Here is a 15,312-nt window from a genome sequence, read left to right as displayed (position 1 = left end):
TACTTCCAACACATTAATACTAAACTACTTTAACATGGCCCATTAATTTCTTCAAATTTATGGTATACGTTACTTTAAGATTATGAGGACAAGATAATTTTGAGGCAGGAGACAAAATTTAAGAATTAATTTTACATATAAGTTCCTTAATTCTAAATCAACAAGGCATGCGGTTAGTACAGTATGTCTTGAAGAGGCTGTGTAAATGATAAAACAGCGTTTATTTTTGTAAATGACATCCCCTTTACGTGATATTGTAATGACGATACATAATTCGCCAACTCGACAGCTGATGGCTGGCCCTTACTCTGGGGACTCTGACAGCTGTAGGCGAGCGAGAGTATTCGCGAGTTTTAACTTGCTAACTTTAAACCACACTAATTTTATGCGTCCACTGCCCATAGCTCGAATACGGGCTATAAATAGATACTCGCTCAATGTTATGACGGGATGAGCAGACAAAAGACGAGGGGTCTGGGACAAAACAGACTTCTTAGAAGGAAGGGAAAAGAAAAATAATACTAATAACAAAAGGAAAAATTAACAGAATGTTACGAATGAAAACGTGACCACATACGAAAGGCGGAACACGTCTCTTGGATTTTACGAAAAGGACATTTAAAATCACAAGGGCAAGAGTCTATGACTCGCGATTCATTAAAAGAGAAAGATAAATAAACAACTGAAAGAGTAAATGATGTTGGCGGAACAGAGTGAGGTATTTATTGTGTTATGCGGGAATTTATCATCCTTCACCTATAAATTACGGCCCGGGCTATCCCTCAGCCCCAGGGCTGGAAAAGGGAAACCCGAAGGGCGCGACTCCTTCAGGAAGAGCTGACACGCATGCCCTGTGCCAAGGTATGGGCGCAAGGGCGTGCCACTTCCCACTCTGTTATTCTCAATGATTTATGCAGTTTAGGGGAATGGATTCCCATATTTAATTGCCTCTTGTAGTGATAATTTAAGAAAAAGATTAATAGAAAAAGATAAGGGATAGAAGTTCCTGAGGAACGGAAGAAGATAGTGGAGTGCCTTGACATCCTCTTCTGGATTAGAGGTGCCAAGACCTTCGAAAGATGAAATGGTGGCACAGGTGCCAGGGGAGCTCTAGTGCTCTTTGTAAACTACCTGGAAATTCCCACGCCTGTGGTAATTCCGCCGCGAACCTTTCCTACTTGGACAGTCGTCCTCGGCCGGGAAGCGGAGGGCCCGAGACCGGAGGGCGGTGTGGAGTGCCACCTGGGCCAGCTGCTGCGACAGCTGACGCAGGAGTCTTCCTCGCTAGTTCTACCATGATCCGTCGCAGCTCTTGTAGTTCATCGGCCAAGTGAGATATGGCAGAATCCTGACTCGCAAGGGTATCAGCGGCAGGCGGCGAGAAAGCAGTAGCGGTCAACGGGGGCCTGGACGACTCGCAGGTATCAATGACCAGCTCAGGCATGGGCTGCATGGCCACACCTTTAGGTGAACTTCCGCTGTGGTCGAGAGGAACCGTCACTCTTACCGACGCTGGTAGCGGTGCCAGGCTGGGAGAAGAGAGGGGGGTCCTTAGTTGGATCCCTTGAATGGAGATCAGGGTTGTGCTCTGGCGCTGGCACTAAGACAGAGTCAGGCACTATTAGAGGTTTCTTGTGCTCGTTGGTCAGGACGGACAGAGCTTGGCACTGCTCGGTGCCTGCAAGTGGCACTGGCAGGAACTTGGCATCTCTGGGAGGGAGATCTGATTGGGGCCCTGGCACTGGCACTGAGGCAGGGCCGGGCACTGGAATTGGATCGGGAACTGATCGAGGGGGCCACTGTACATCGTACTCAGGTGGCACTGGTAGGGACTGCACGTCCTCCTGGTACCCAGGGGCGCCACTCTTGACTGAGGGAGAAGCGGGGGAGGATTACTCGTGCCCAAGGAATGAGTTGGGGAATGTGGACCCCTGGATTGTTGTGTTTTCTGTGGGGACTGAAAGTCCTGTCCCAGGATGACGTCATAGCCTCCGGGGAGATGGCTTGCTACTGCAAGATTGCAAATTTTTGACCGATGAGGTCTTGTGACTCTCAATTGGACCGTAGGGAGTATCATTTTAAATTGATTTACTCCCTCGATCGTGACGAGTTTTCGTCTGTTGATGATAGCTCCATAGGGAACTCTTTCCCTTCGTATGAGGGAGATTTGCGCGCCCAAGTCTTCGAATGCCGTGACTCGGCGCGCGGGATGGCTGCCTCATGGCTGCCACATATATTGGGCCTTCGGCGGGAGGGCCCAATGACTTGGAGTTTGTGACAGCCAAGGCAACGGTGGGAGTATTGGATTTATTATTGTTCGGGCATTTGACCCATGTGGGAGAATGGCCATAAACCTTGCACGCCATGCAAAAGGTCTGGCTAAAGTCTTTCCGAGCTGCCCCTGTGGAAGGCGCAGATGAGTTATTGGGTGGTTGTCACGGGGGGAAGAGGCGCTGGTTTCTTGCTTCGGCACTGTTCAGAGGAATACTCCGTCTTCTTGCAATAACGGCAAGTTAGGGGCTTGCCCGAGTTCCCATTCTTATGGGAATTTGATCCTCCGAGGAGGGGCAGGGGATTTATCTTCCACCCCATGGATCCTTCCTGAGGGTGGTGAGTCTCCCACATGTCTGCTATCTGGCAACACTCGGTGAGTGTTGCTGGGGCTTCTTCCACTACATGAGTGGCGAGGACAGGAGGGGCGTAGTGCAGGAAATGCTCAAGTTTAAATTGCTCGAGTACCTTGGCAGCGCTAGTGGCTCCTTTGGACTCGACCCATTTGGCTAACGCCCGCTCCGAATGGTACGCCCAATCCGACCAAGTCTGGCCTGCTTCTCTTGGCTGCTCTCTCCAATGTCTCCTCCACCGCTCGGGGTTAATCTCATACGCCTTAGTAACCGCCTGGCGTACGGCTTCCCAGTTTCCCCTATCCTCTGCCAAAAGGGCGTGGTAGGGCAACGAGTGCCTTTCCTCCAAGGAATTTAGTGAGAACAAGGGAGAGTTCTGCGGGGGAGAGGTTGCAGCACTCCAGGACTTGTTCGGCCCTTTCAAGCCATACTTCACGTTCGGACTCTGTCCATTTTGGCATGAACGAGTGAGTTTGGCTGAGGGCACTCATTCCCGCCGCAGGAGTGGGGGTGGCGTTCTGTCATTCTAACATCTGGAGCTCATGGGCGTGCTGTCACTCTCGCTCCTCTCTATCCTTCTCCTCCTGTTTCTTTTGGGTTATTCGTTCTTTTTTTCATTCTTCCCATTCTCTCTCCTCCCGTTTTTCTTGGGCAATTCATTCTTTCTCCTGAGCGATTCTCTCCTTTTCTCACTCTTGCCGTTCTAACTCTTCTCGTCTCTCTTGGGCAATTCTTTCTCTCTCTCTCTCTCTCTCTCTCTCTCTCTCTCTCTCTCTCTCTCTTCACGTTCTTTCACCCTCCCTGCCTCTTGGGCAATTCTTTCTTTCTCTCTCTCCGCCTTGGCATCGTCCACTCGCTCTTGAACCCAGTCTCTCAGAGCTTGCCCCGATGGTCCCATGTCCTTTCCAGCAGACATATAGAATTTGAAGTCCTCATTTTGTTGGGCTCTGGTATTAGCCATCTTGAAATAATGGTTATATGGACTGGACTCTCTAGCAAATCAAATATGTCTGAGAAGACTCAGGTTGTCTGAAAAGACTCAATTGCAGGAATCTGAAACACTCAATTGTTCAGACTGCAGGAGAATGGATCTGTCTGAATAAGACAGTTGATCAGTAAGTCTGAGGAGACTTTGTTAAAGTTTGATATGTCTGAGTAAGACGTGGTTGCTCGTGGCAAACGAATTTTAATATGCGTCTTGGGAGACGTAACTGGATTTTATGTCACGCTCGGACTTGGTCGGCTGTAGCGTGAAATTAAGGAGGTGTTCTAACGAACTAGAATGATCAGTCCCATAAGGGCTTAGATGTGTGTGAAATACACTAATATAATGTCTCAAAAGGACTTGATTTTGGGTTTCCTGCAGGAATTAGAAATTCTTGCCTCTTGTGACGTAGAATTTTTTTAAGAGTGTCTTAGGACTTGGAATTTGGTTTTCACGTAGGAATTAGAAATTCTCACCTCTCGCGACGTAGAATTTTTTTGGAGTCTCTTAGGACTTGGAATTTGGTTTTCCCATAGGAATTAGATATTCTCACCTCTTGCGACATAGAATTTTATCAGAAGTCTCTCAGGACTTGGAATTTGGCTGAGAAATTCTCGCCTCTTGTGACGTAGAATTTTATTTGGTTTGCCCGTAGGACTTGGAAATACGATTCGTCCCTTAGGACTTAGAAATTACTAATGGGAGAAAACCTCCCCCCCCCCAAAAAAAAAAAAATTTTGCTGAGAGAAAAAGAGGGTATACATGCGGGCATGGGCAGGGGGGTGAAGGTCGTTTGACAATCACCGGAATTATTTTTAGATTCTGTGTGAATGGACCCGTCTATTTATAGACCGTCTGTGACTCCTGGGAATTTCCTGTGATGAGAGGATAACAGTAAAAATGACCTAGTAATTTTCCCTAGAAGCAGAGTTCAAATTTTGCTTTCCTAACACCTAATTCGAGTTTTAACTAAACTGAGAGAAGTATTTCAGGAATGCAAGCTGACTTCGTCTTGTCCCACGTGGAATTTATTCACGCCTAAATAATTCACTAATCCAAAATGCGAAGTAAAATTTATCAGGGAGGAATTTCTTACTATTCCTTGAAGCAAAAAAAATATGGCAAAGATTTTAACACAGAGGAATTTCGCACTATTCCTCTAAGCAAAGAATAATGCAAAGATTTTAACACAGAGGAATTTCGCACTATACCTCGAAGCAAAGAATGGTTACCACTGGTTATTTCCTAACTACCTATCCTGAAAGGCATGCATTAATGAATCTAATACGGCGGTTCTCTTCTCTCAGTGATTACATGTGTCACTGTTCCTAATACCTAGGAACAGTCATGATTGTAAAAAAAAAATTTTGCTAAGACAAACACATTACTTACGTCGAACTCTCTTGGTCTGTGCTCTTGATAACAGGTTCGGAATTTGTCTCGCACCCAGCTTAGCTTTGCTAATTGCTGATTTGTTAAATTGCAAATGCAATGATGCAATAAAGGGGAAATTGCAACTGCTAAACGAGATGTACGGCCAGGTCGCCATTTTTACGTATTTCCCTGGGTTTATGGTATTTTACAGGCCGGCAACGGAAACTTTATTTAATTGGCCTTGGAGTTCTGACTTGCGTAAAGGGAAATCGTAAAAAAAATGAGAAAAAGGGGAGAATTTAGGAGCTGAAGGCTCTACTTCATAAGGAAATGTTACGTAAACACTTGGGATAAATTAAAGAATTATATTTACAAAAGAAAGCATTTGAAGGGAAACTGGATAAGTAAATTGATAAAGGGCTTGCAATGCCTGAAGATCCTTCTACCGGAGTCTTGATTAAAGGTAAGGCACAGGCCAAGATGAGTCCACTGCGAATAGGTCCCTCTGCAAGAGAGATTTACACATTACATGCCAGTAAAGGAACAATTTAACATAGAATAAGTCTTGAGTTTGCACTGAGGGTGCCAAAGGCTCGAGGAATGGATGACCACTTTACACTCGAACACAAGACATTGGAAATGGCACTGGATAAACTGGCACAAGGACAGAAGTGAAATGCTGGTACTCCAAACTTTCTAAAGGGCAAACGATCGTGACAGAAGGGTCTTCACTCACACTTTTCCGTAGGGGAAGCTGGTCTCTGGCGAAGAAGGACGAGGGACGATCACACGTATGGCGGTGCCCTCGAGGATGACTGGAGTCTGGAGTCGGACGGGGGAGAATGAATGGTCTCTCAGCAAAGTTACCGCTCGCCCGCGTTTATGGTTGTCCCTCAAGGACAGTTACTGCATGGCTCCTGCTCCCACAACTAACTAAATCACTCTTTAACTGCTTCTCTTCCTTTTAAGGCACGCGGCCAGGGGTAGGAGCCGTGTGCAAACGATTCGTCGCTGGCCAGGTGTTCAGCCTTTTTCCAGGTTTCCTGCAGAGGTAAGACAATTCAGGCAGCTTAATTTGCCTTTAGAAAGTCCGTTTAAGAAGCTTTTAAAAGAAAGTGGCAGTAAGTCTCCTCTCTTTGCCCTTTTTTATCCGTGTCATCTCAATATCTGTTCCAGGTAAAAAGAAGGACAGATCGGAATGTTGATAACCGGGCTCTGATTTCTAGGTCAAATACGATCGGCCATGCGGTTCTCAATAAACAAAGGGTAAACTAGGTGGGGGGGAGGTGCTCTGTGCACGACTTCTTGTTGATTATAATATATATAAATATATATACTATATATATATATATATATATATATATATATATATATATATATATATATATATATATATTCATTATATTTTATATTTATACACACACAGGCAGTCCCCGGTTATCAGCCGGGTTCCGTTTCTGAGGGTGTGATGATAACCGAAAATCTGCGATTTCGGCGGTTTTTTGGCGATTTTCGGGGGTTATCGGCTCCGAAAACCGCCGATTTTTGGTTATCAGCGCCTCTGTTACGTATGTATCGGTGCCAATACCAAATTATCAGTGCCGATAAGTGGAAATCGGCGATTTTCAGTGCCGAAAATTGCAGATTTTCGTCGCTAGACAAGTGCCATAAAACCGGATCACTGTTAACCGAGCCCCCTGTTAATATATATATACAGGCAGTCCCCAGTTATCAGTGGGGTTCTGTTCCTGACAGCATGACGACAACTGGAAATCGCCACTAACCGAAAATCAGCGATAATAGCAGTGATCCCTGGTTAGCGGTGCCAATAAGAGGCAATCAGCGCCGATAACCAGGATCTGGTTATCGTTGTCACTAGACAAGTGCCGTAAAACAGGATTGCCAGTAACCGAGGCTGCTGATAACCGGGGACTGCCTGTAATATATTATATATATATATATATATATATATATATATATATATATATATATATATATATATATATATATATATACACACACACATAACAGTGGCACCTCTGTATACAGCTGATTCAGCACTTGTAGTTTTGATAAGCAAGGGAAAATTCTCACAAAATTTTGTTCCCCCTTACGAGTTAAAAATGCGATCTACAAACTGTTTGGTGGAGACTGGTGAGTGGCCCGCCAGGATGCTGACTTTGCCACTGTCATCCGCAGAAATCAGGAAAGCATGTCAAGTGTGAGAATGTGCAAAAATTTGCAGAATCGAACAATCCAAGGCATGCAGAAGCTGAACGTGGTGCCAATATGTTTCATGAAGCGGGGATGAGTTGTTTTTATAGTGCTCAAAAATTGTAAAAAGCAAGTGTCACTTGATAGGTATTTTACCTTTATGAAAAGAAGTGATTTGGGCACATCGAGTGTGATAGAAAATGGGTGAAATGTAGTGAAAAAGAAGAATCCCCTAAGCCCGTACCTAGCAGTACATGTACAGCTGGGAAGTCAGTGGGAAGCAGACCCCCTTTCTCCCACCCAGTAACCGACCACCATCCCCTCCCTCTCCTGCCTACCGCCTCACCGAACTCAGTCCCGAGCCCTAGCTAAAGGTAAGCCTCTCTTACAAATTTTATTTTGTTGTTACTGCTTTGAATTTTATTGTTTTTATATTGTTATCATTGTGAAATTTATTGTGAAATTCCCTTCTTTTATTTTTTGATGTGAATTGTTACTGTTTTTACTCTCCTTTACTCTTCCTCTACACATGCTCCCGCTCCCTCAGTCCGCTGTGACATATGATTTTGTTAATCTTTTGTTACATTTTATTGTTAAATGCTTTATTCTTTTTTTCATTTTGTTGAGTATGTGTATCATTAAACTGTATACAGTGCTTGCTCTTCATTCAGTTGCCCTAAAGTGGGTACAAGGGGTTGTTAAGGGGGTAATTCTTGAGTGTGGGATGAATTATTTGAATTCCATTATTCCTTATGGGAATATTTGTTTCCATTTGCAAACATTTTTATCTACAAGTTGGAACTGGGAACGAATTAAATTTGTAATCTAGTTGCCACTGTGTAATATAATATATATATATATATATATATATATATATATATATATATATATATATATATATATATATATATATATATATATATATATATATATATAATATATATATATATAATGTCTGTCATATATAATTTCTGTCTATCTGTTTATCTATCTATATTTATATATATATATATATATATATATATATATATATATATATATATAATGTGTGTGTCTGTATGTATATATACAGTAGCACACCGAGATAATGGACCTTGGTATATCATATCGGTGTGAAATGACTTGGAACATTGATAGATGGTCTCTTGTTTGTCACTTTTTCATAAGTTGTATTTCAACAGAGATATTTCAAATTCACAATTTATCCCTGATCCCTTTTATCTGCCAAGAGCAACCAGATTTGCTGAACAGCAGCACTAATATGCAGTAAATGTGGCTCACTGTCAAACTTCTCAGTTTCAGAGATCCTTTATTCCCCACACCATTGGACTGTGGAACAGCCTCCCAGAGGATGTCGTGCAGTTGGAACTTCAATAGTTCAAGCGAAAGTGCAATGCATTACTACCCTAATACTATTTTTCTTGCATTTTAATACATTTTTATCTGTTTACCTGTTTATTAATTTATTTTTTCTTATTTACTTAGTGGGATCTCTTTTTGTATTTCCCTTTACTTCCTCTTACTTCTTCCTAATAAACACCATATTCTTTGGAAGCCTGAATTTCAAGTCAGTGGCCCATGTGGACTTGTTCCATATGAATAAGTTTCATCTACTGAATAATATAATAATAATAAATGAAGTTATTAATTAGGACAGATGCCCTAAATAATGGATATGAAGTGGACCAAGCCATTGAGCTCTCCTTACTGAACCAAGAAGACCCAGAGGTACTGGCTTTTATCTTGAATAAAGAGGAACTCTCAGAAGGGAACCTGGAAGGGGATCCAGGCGCTCCGAGGCAACAATCTAATGTTGAGGACCCTTACATAAATCCCCCTACCTCCTCCTGTTGATGTTCATGTTTCTCCTATGGTTCCTAGTCCTTCACCCGATACTCCCTCTTTTTCAGGTAGCCCCCAGATCCCAATCCTTGATGAGGTAGGGGGCTTAGGGGTTTACTGCAGAGAGTATAATGCTCTTTTGCGCCTACTCTCGCTGCTGTGGGTCCAACCAAATATTGGGGCCTGTAACTCTTTTACTCCTGTAAATTTTCCCTTTCCCTTATCCCTCTTTCGTTGACGACCTTTGTATGGTATTATTATTATCATTATTATTATTATTATTATTATTATTATTATTATTATTATTAGTATTATTATTATTATTATTATTATTATGATTATTATTATTATTCAGATGATGAACCCTGTTCATATGGAACAAGCCCACAGGGGCCATTGACTTAAAATTGAAGCTTCCAAAGAAAATGGTGTTTACTAGGGAGAAGTAAGAGAAGGTAAAGAGGAATACAGAAAGAGGAGATCTTGCTTATTAAAAAAGAAAAGTTAAATTAATAGATTAATAAATAGATAAAAATGTATTAAAATGCAAGTAGGGTATTAGGTAGTAATGCATTGCATCTTTGCTTAAACTTTTTAAGTTCCAATTGCACGGCATCCTCAGGGAGACTGTTCCACAATCCAACAATGTGAGGAATAAAGGACCTCTGGAACTGAGAAGTTCTACAGTGAGGCACATTTGCTTCATATTAGTGTTGCTGTTCAGCAAATCTTGTTGCTCTCAGCAGGAAAAGGGGATCAGGGATCAATTGAGAATGTGAAAGATCTCTGTTAAAATACAGCTTATGAAAAATTGACAAACAAGAGACCATCTGTTGATGATCCAAGTCATAACTGCTAATATTAGGAAACAGAAACCTGCCACCAAGAACCACTTTATCTAAAAGAGATAAATCTTTGGCTGGAGCAGACATCCATACCGGAGAACAGTATTCTAGTAAAGGAAGTACAAATGATACAAAAGTTGCATTGGTTTTATCACTGTTACAAATATATGAGGCCTTTCTTACAATACCTAGCATTTGTGAGGCATTTTCTGACACTTTCACTAGATGTTTCTCAAAAGTAACACCTAGAACAGTTAAAGCTTCAGACTCATTCAGCAGAGTCCCATCGACTTGGAGGAAGGATGGGGTAGAAAATCTGTGCAAGATCTGCTAATCAACAGTGTTTTCATTTTACTAGAGTTCTGCCACATACCCCATTGACTACACCATTCACTAATCCACTCCATGCACCTATTTAGACTAAGGGCAGCATTTCTCATAAGTGGAGAATTTACGACACCCACAAGTGTAGCATCATCAGCATACTGAATGATCTTGCTTTCCAGGCCAACAACCATATTACTTGTATACACTAAAAATAACAATAACCCAAGAACACTGACCTGTGGAACTCAGACACAATAGGTCTAGGCTCGCTAAAGATCCCATGAACAGCAACTCGTTGCTGCCTACCTGTAAGGAACTCTTGAAGTAAACCTAAAACATATCCACCCACTCTAAGATTCTAAAGTTTATGAATAAGTGCCTTGTGATTTACTAAATCGAAAGCAACACTAAAATCTATTTGAATTACTCTACACTCAAAACCCTTATCAAGGTTCTCTTGCAAATGGCATGTCAGATCTAAAAAGAGCATGGGCAGGTACATACCTAATTGCTTCCAATATGCATATTGACCATCAGTATACAATCCTTTAGATTTCACATAGTATATAGTGGCTTAAAAATAAGTTTTTCTGCAACTTTGGAGAGCACAGGGAGAATAGAAATTGGCCTGTAGTTACTGCAGTCTGCAGATATGCCGTTCTTTGGAACAAGCACGGTATTACTAAGCTTACACTCATTCACAAAGATACTACGTCGACAAAAATCTCTATAGAATTTAATAATCTTGGGAGACAACATATTAGAAACTTTAAAAAACAAAGGGAAGAAACCATCAGGACCTTCTCCACCCCAGCTATGAAGATTATCTAGAATTTTCTTAACATCCCAAGAGCGAAATTCAAATTTTGTAAGAACAGGTTCAGGATGAAAAGTGTCAGGAAGAGAGACATCTTCAACTGATTACTTAGCTTCAAAAGCTCAATGAAGTTCAGCCTTTTCCCTTTTCCCCTTGTTGCATACGAGAGAAAAAGAAGGGGGTTTGCTTTTTTAAGTGTATTTATAGTTTGTTTTGTTACAGATATTTGAAAATAAGGTAGATAATTGCTTTTTGTGCCAAGATTTCAGTTTACAGTAAAGTGTGATGATTGTTTTTCACAGGCATATATAGTGTTTATGGTTATGCAGTTCAGTATTGACAAGGTAGGGGAAAGAAAGGTATGGATTGCCCTTGAACAACCATAGAATTTTTACTTGCCCTTGTCTGACAGTCCCTTGGCTGTATTAATCTGGATGATCAAGAGATTACATGGAAATGGTACTGTGGTTTTCTTTTTAGAATACTTTGCACATTTATGTAATTTTTTCTTGAGCATAAAAATAATCATAATACCTCAGTGTTGTGGGATTTCAGGAGTATTTTGCCAAATAACTTATCAAGCAAAAGTTTGACGTCTCATTTAGTACCCCTCATCTCTAGTGGGTTGATAACATATATGCTGTATGGCATAAAAGATTAGCCTAGACTTATTTTTTTTTTAAAAGGCATTGGAATAATACTTAGATAGAATGAATAAATAAAAATTACAGTAAGAAAGTAATTTTGAATGACATGAAATGAAAGTGTGTTTAAAAGAAGGCAAGTAGAATCACATATCTGGAAAATTAATAGTATAAGTTTATCTTTGGCTTGCCAATGCTGTATGTTTTAGTCGTGGTCAACATCATTAAGGTCATTTTTCCAGTTTACGTATGTGGATATAATTTTGGTAACTTAACGAAGTTTATCTTTATATTCATGCTGTAAAATTGTACTGAGAAGAAAGTTGGCATAAGGGAATCTTGTGATTAGAACAGTTTGTGGGCATATGTCTATATGTAACCTGGGCAATACCAGTGAGATAAAGCATAATCATTGATAGCCCATTGGTTGTTTATGTTTGATATGAAAGCTGATTGTTTGTTTGTGTTTGATACAAGCTAGTCATTCTTGTACAGTACTTGTATAGGTATATTTTCAAAACAAAATCCGACATGTTTATGATTTATATAAGATGGTGTGAGGGTTCTTGTATATATAAACATTTAAATATGTTACAGAAGAAAGTTTTAATATTTACCACAATAAGCCAGTGATATCAGAAATGTTGATTGATTTTCAGCCAGTCATGAATTAAACATGCATGTGCAACATCTTCACCCATGGTTGGGCAGATGAGATGAAACCGACTATAGTAACTGTTATCTGTCTTGCAAACAAGAGGGTTTTCGAGAGCAGCTAGGGAACCAGTCCTTAAATCTAGTAGGCGCCAATTTTAGACAATATCAACAACATTAGTCAGTTTATTGGTCTTGGTTCTTGTCCTAAGGGATTTCCAGCACCCTTAGCTCTTCAGATAACCCAATCAAGTTCTTCTGGTATGTCAGGTACTTGAGGCTACCTTCTGTTGCAGGGCTTAGAGTATATTACTTCATGTTGCTTTCAGTTCAGGGACATGCTAATTTAACGTCACTCATGACTTTGGGTGAGGTCTTCTGATCTTTTAAGTTGGAAGCCCTAAAATCTTCCAACCATTGTTAAGGATGAATTTGACATAGCTGGTAAATTTGATGTAACCTCAGTTTGAGCCTTTGGAAAAAGCTTCCCTTAATTAAGAACTTAACTTTCAAAACACTTTTTCCTTTAGCTCTTGCTACAGCACAGTATTAGTGAACTGAAAGTCCTTTCTTATAATGGTTTATTAAAGGGGACACATGTCTTTTTTTTCTCCCATTGTTTAGGGATAAAGATTTGTCAAGAAAGCACGTCTTTTAATTTCTTTTAAAATTTTTTTGCTAGGGAAGGTTGTCAGTGCAGCTCAGTGGACATGGAACATAGTTTTACCTTGCTTTGTTTGCAGGACATCAAGTTTCGCTAGAAAATTGTAAAGCCCATAGTCTTGTTGTTACAACAGATGACAAATTCTCTTGAATGAAATTTGAGAGAATCTTCCTTTTCTATTGTATGTTTAGGTTGCTAGGGAATCCCTGTGTTAAGCTGTGGAGCATGAAGGTACACATTAGTGTATAGGAGCCTATTTTCATATCTGAGGGTAGTCAGTGTCTTTAGTTTTGGACTTTCAGTTATGGGGTTTTGACTCTGGCATGAAAGTGACTAGTAATCCGAAAGATAGAATCCCATTTTCCTGTAAGGAGCCTCTGACAGGTCTCGCTACAATGACCTTACACCCTTTGTGGATGCACATTCTGGTTACAGAATTTACCAGGAAGGATCATACAGCAGGCAAGAATGTTTAGAAACTTTTACCCCTTTTAAAAGAAGCTTTTAGTTTATTTGGCTGAGTGGATGTTTCTCTGGCTGCGTTAACCAACTATCTTCATTCATTGTAGTAGTCAGCTGACTTTAACAGTAGGTAAGATTCATTTCAAATAATGAATATTTTTATGATAAAATTAATTATTTGGTTACTTACCCACTGTTAAAGTGGAGGCCCCACCTAGCCTCCCCACATCTTAGTGGGCAATAGTGAAGAATTTGACAAGAACATAAACTCTTATGCCACCTGGTGGGAAGCAGGTGATTACAGGCAGTCCATCTGGGTCAGTCAAGCATTGTTCTTTTGTTTATTTTAAATGCTGATTGCACCGTAGCGGCACAGATATGTAAGCCAACTTTAATCGTAGGTAAAACTTTATCGTAAAACTTTCAGTCGTGAGAATCCCAAGATTGACATTTGCATTACTGTAAATTATATTGATACTTCAGAGGATTAAATAATGTTGGTAGTGCATCTTTATATGTTGGAGTTATGTTTACGTACTGTGGAAGCTATAGTATTATGGTACTGCATTATAATTTTTAGGAATCTGTTGAATCTATACTTAATAAAGAAAAGCCAGAAAGGCTGCCATCATTTACTGTTCTCTGTACCTAGTTTGATGCGAAATGAGTTCTCTCCATTCTCTTTTGCCTTGTGCACTTTCTGCCTGAATTTCTGTGCACTTTTTCAGTAATTTTATTGTTTTTCAGGGTGAAGTTGATATAGATCCAAAAACATTATTCACAGAGATGGTGTATAATTTTGAAAACATGCCTACTTGGAACAAAGCTGTAACCTTGGGTAGAATTGTACAGGTGGGTGAATTCTTATTAGTCCTTGATTGTTGGCAGTTAGAATTTCCATTTTTTTTCCAAAAGAATTTGTGTAATTGTTGTTTTCTGCAATATTTCAAGCCCTTATTTGATAGATTACAAGTTATGGAAACTTCAAGGTGAAATTTTGTTTTAAGTGTAATGTATTTTGTTCTTGTAGAGTAACCATCATTCTTATAATGCCCTTTGCAGACAATTGATAGCTCAACAGATGTTGTCTATCAAGTGGCATCAGAAGGTCCGGGTGGTGTTGTCACCGCTCGAGATTTTGTAAATGTTCGTCATTGGAAAAAGATTGGTGACAACTGGGTTGCTGGTGGGGTAGCTGTTGTTCATGATGATGAACCTCCACAGAAGAGTATTGTTCGGTAAGTAGAATTTAATTATGTAAGGTATTGGTAGATAATTGAAAAAAATGTAATGGGGGAAACAAGAAAATGGATAAATTTATTGTACTACTGGGTTGCGGCCTGCATCTGACATGTATGGTGATATCTTATTTTCTTTCTTTGTTGTGTGTGTGGTTCTCAGGACATTTAATGTGAAGATGTCATTAGTAAATATCATAAATCCACTAAATAAACACCTAAATGAATATTCCATTGAAATGAAATTAAAATAAAAAATGAAGTACTGACAGTTTTATTTTTCTATTTGTGTGGAAGTTTGAATAGTATATTTTTTAGTGTAGCCACTACTCATCCTCAAAGGAATTACCCCTATGGTCTCCCTTGGGTTCCATGAGACAGACCAATTAATATCAACAATTCTCTTGTGGGTGGTCTAGGCTGGAATATTGTCATTGTTGGTACAGTGATGGAATATAAAGGAATCAGGGCAGGAAGGCTTGCTATCCTGCCTGCAGCAGCTACCCAGATCACAGTGAACCTTTCTTCTGCAGATGTGGCAACAAAGGTCTGGGTAGGCCACATCCCAAAATTTCATTACTCATAGGTCTTTCTAAAAGTAAGCACCACTTGTGTCCATTCT

At 40.3% G+C, this 15,312-nt stretch overlaps 1 protein-coding gene across 1 annotated transcript in view; it reads left to right on the top strand.

Annotated features, from left to right (window-relative positions):
• Start1 (Steroidogenic acute regulatory protein-like) overlaps positions 1-15,312 on the top strand; it is a 437,354-nt gene that overhangs the window by 370,624 nt on the left and 51,418 nt on the right. Inside the window, 2 exon segments of the mRNA XM_067119201.1 lie at positions 14,200-14,304; positions 14,515-14,690. Coding sequence (XP_066975302.1) covers positions 14,200-14,304; positions 14,515-14,690 — 281 coding nt within the window.

This window comes from Macrobrachium rosenbergii, chromosome 16 (genome assembly GCF_040412425.1).
Source record: "Macrobrachium rosenbergii isolate ZJJX-2024 chromosome 16, ASM4041242v1, whole genome shotgun sequence".
Taxonomy (NCBI): Eukaryota; Metazoa; Arthropoda; class Malacostraca; order Decapoda; family Palaemonidae; genus Macrobrachium; species Macrobrachium rosenbergii.
Note: the sequence above shows the minus strand (reverse complement) of the source record. Positions and strands in the feature narration are given on the sequence as shown.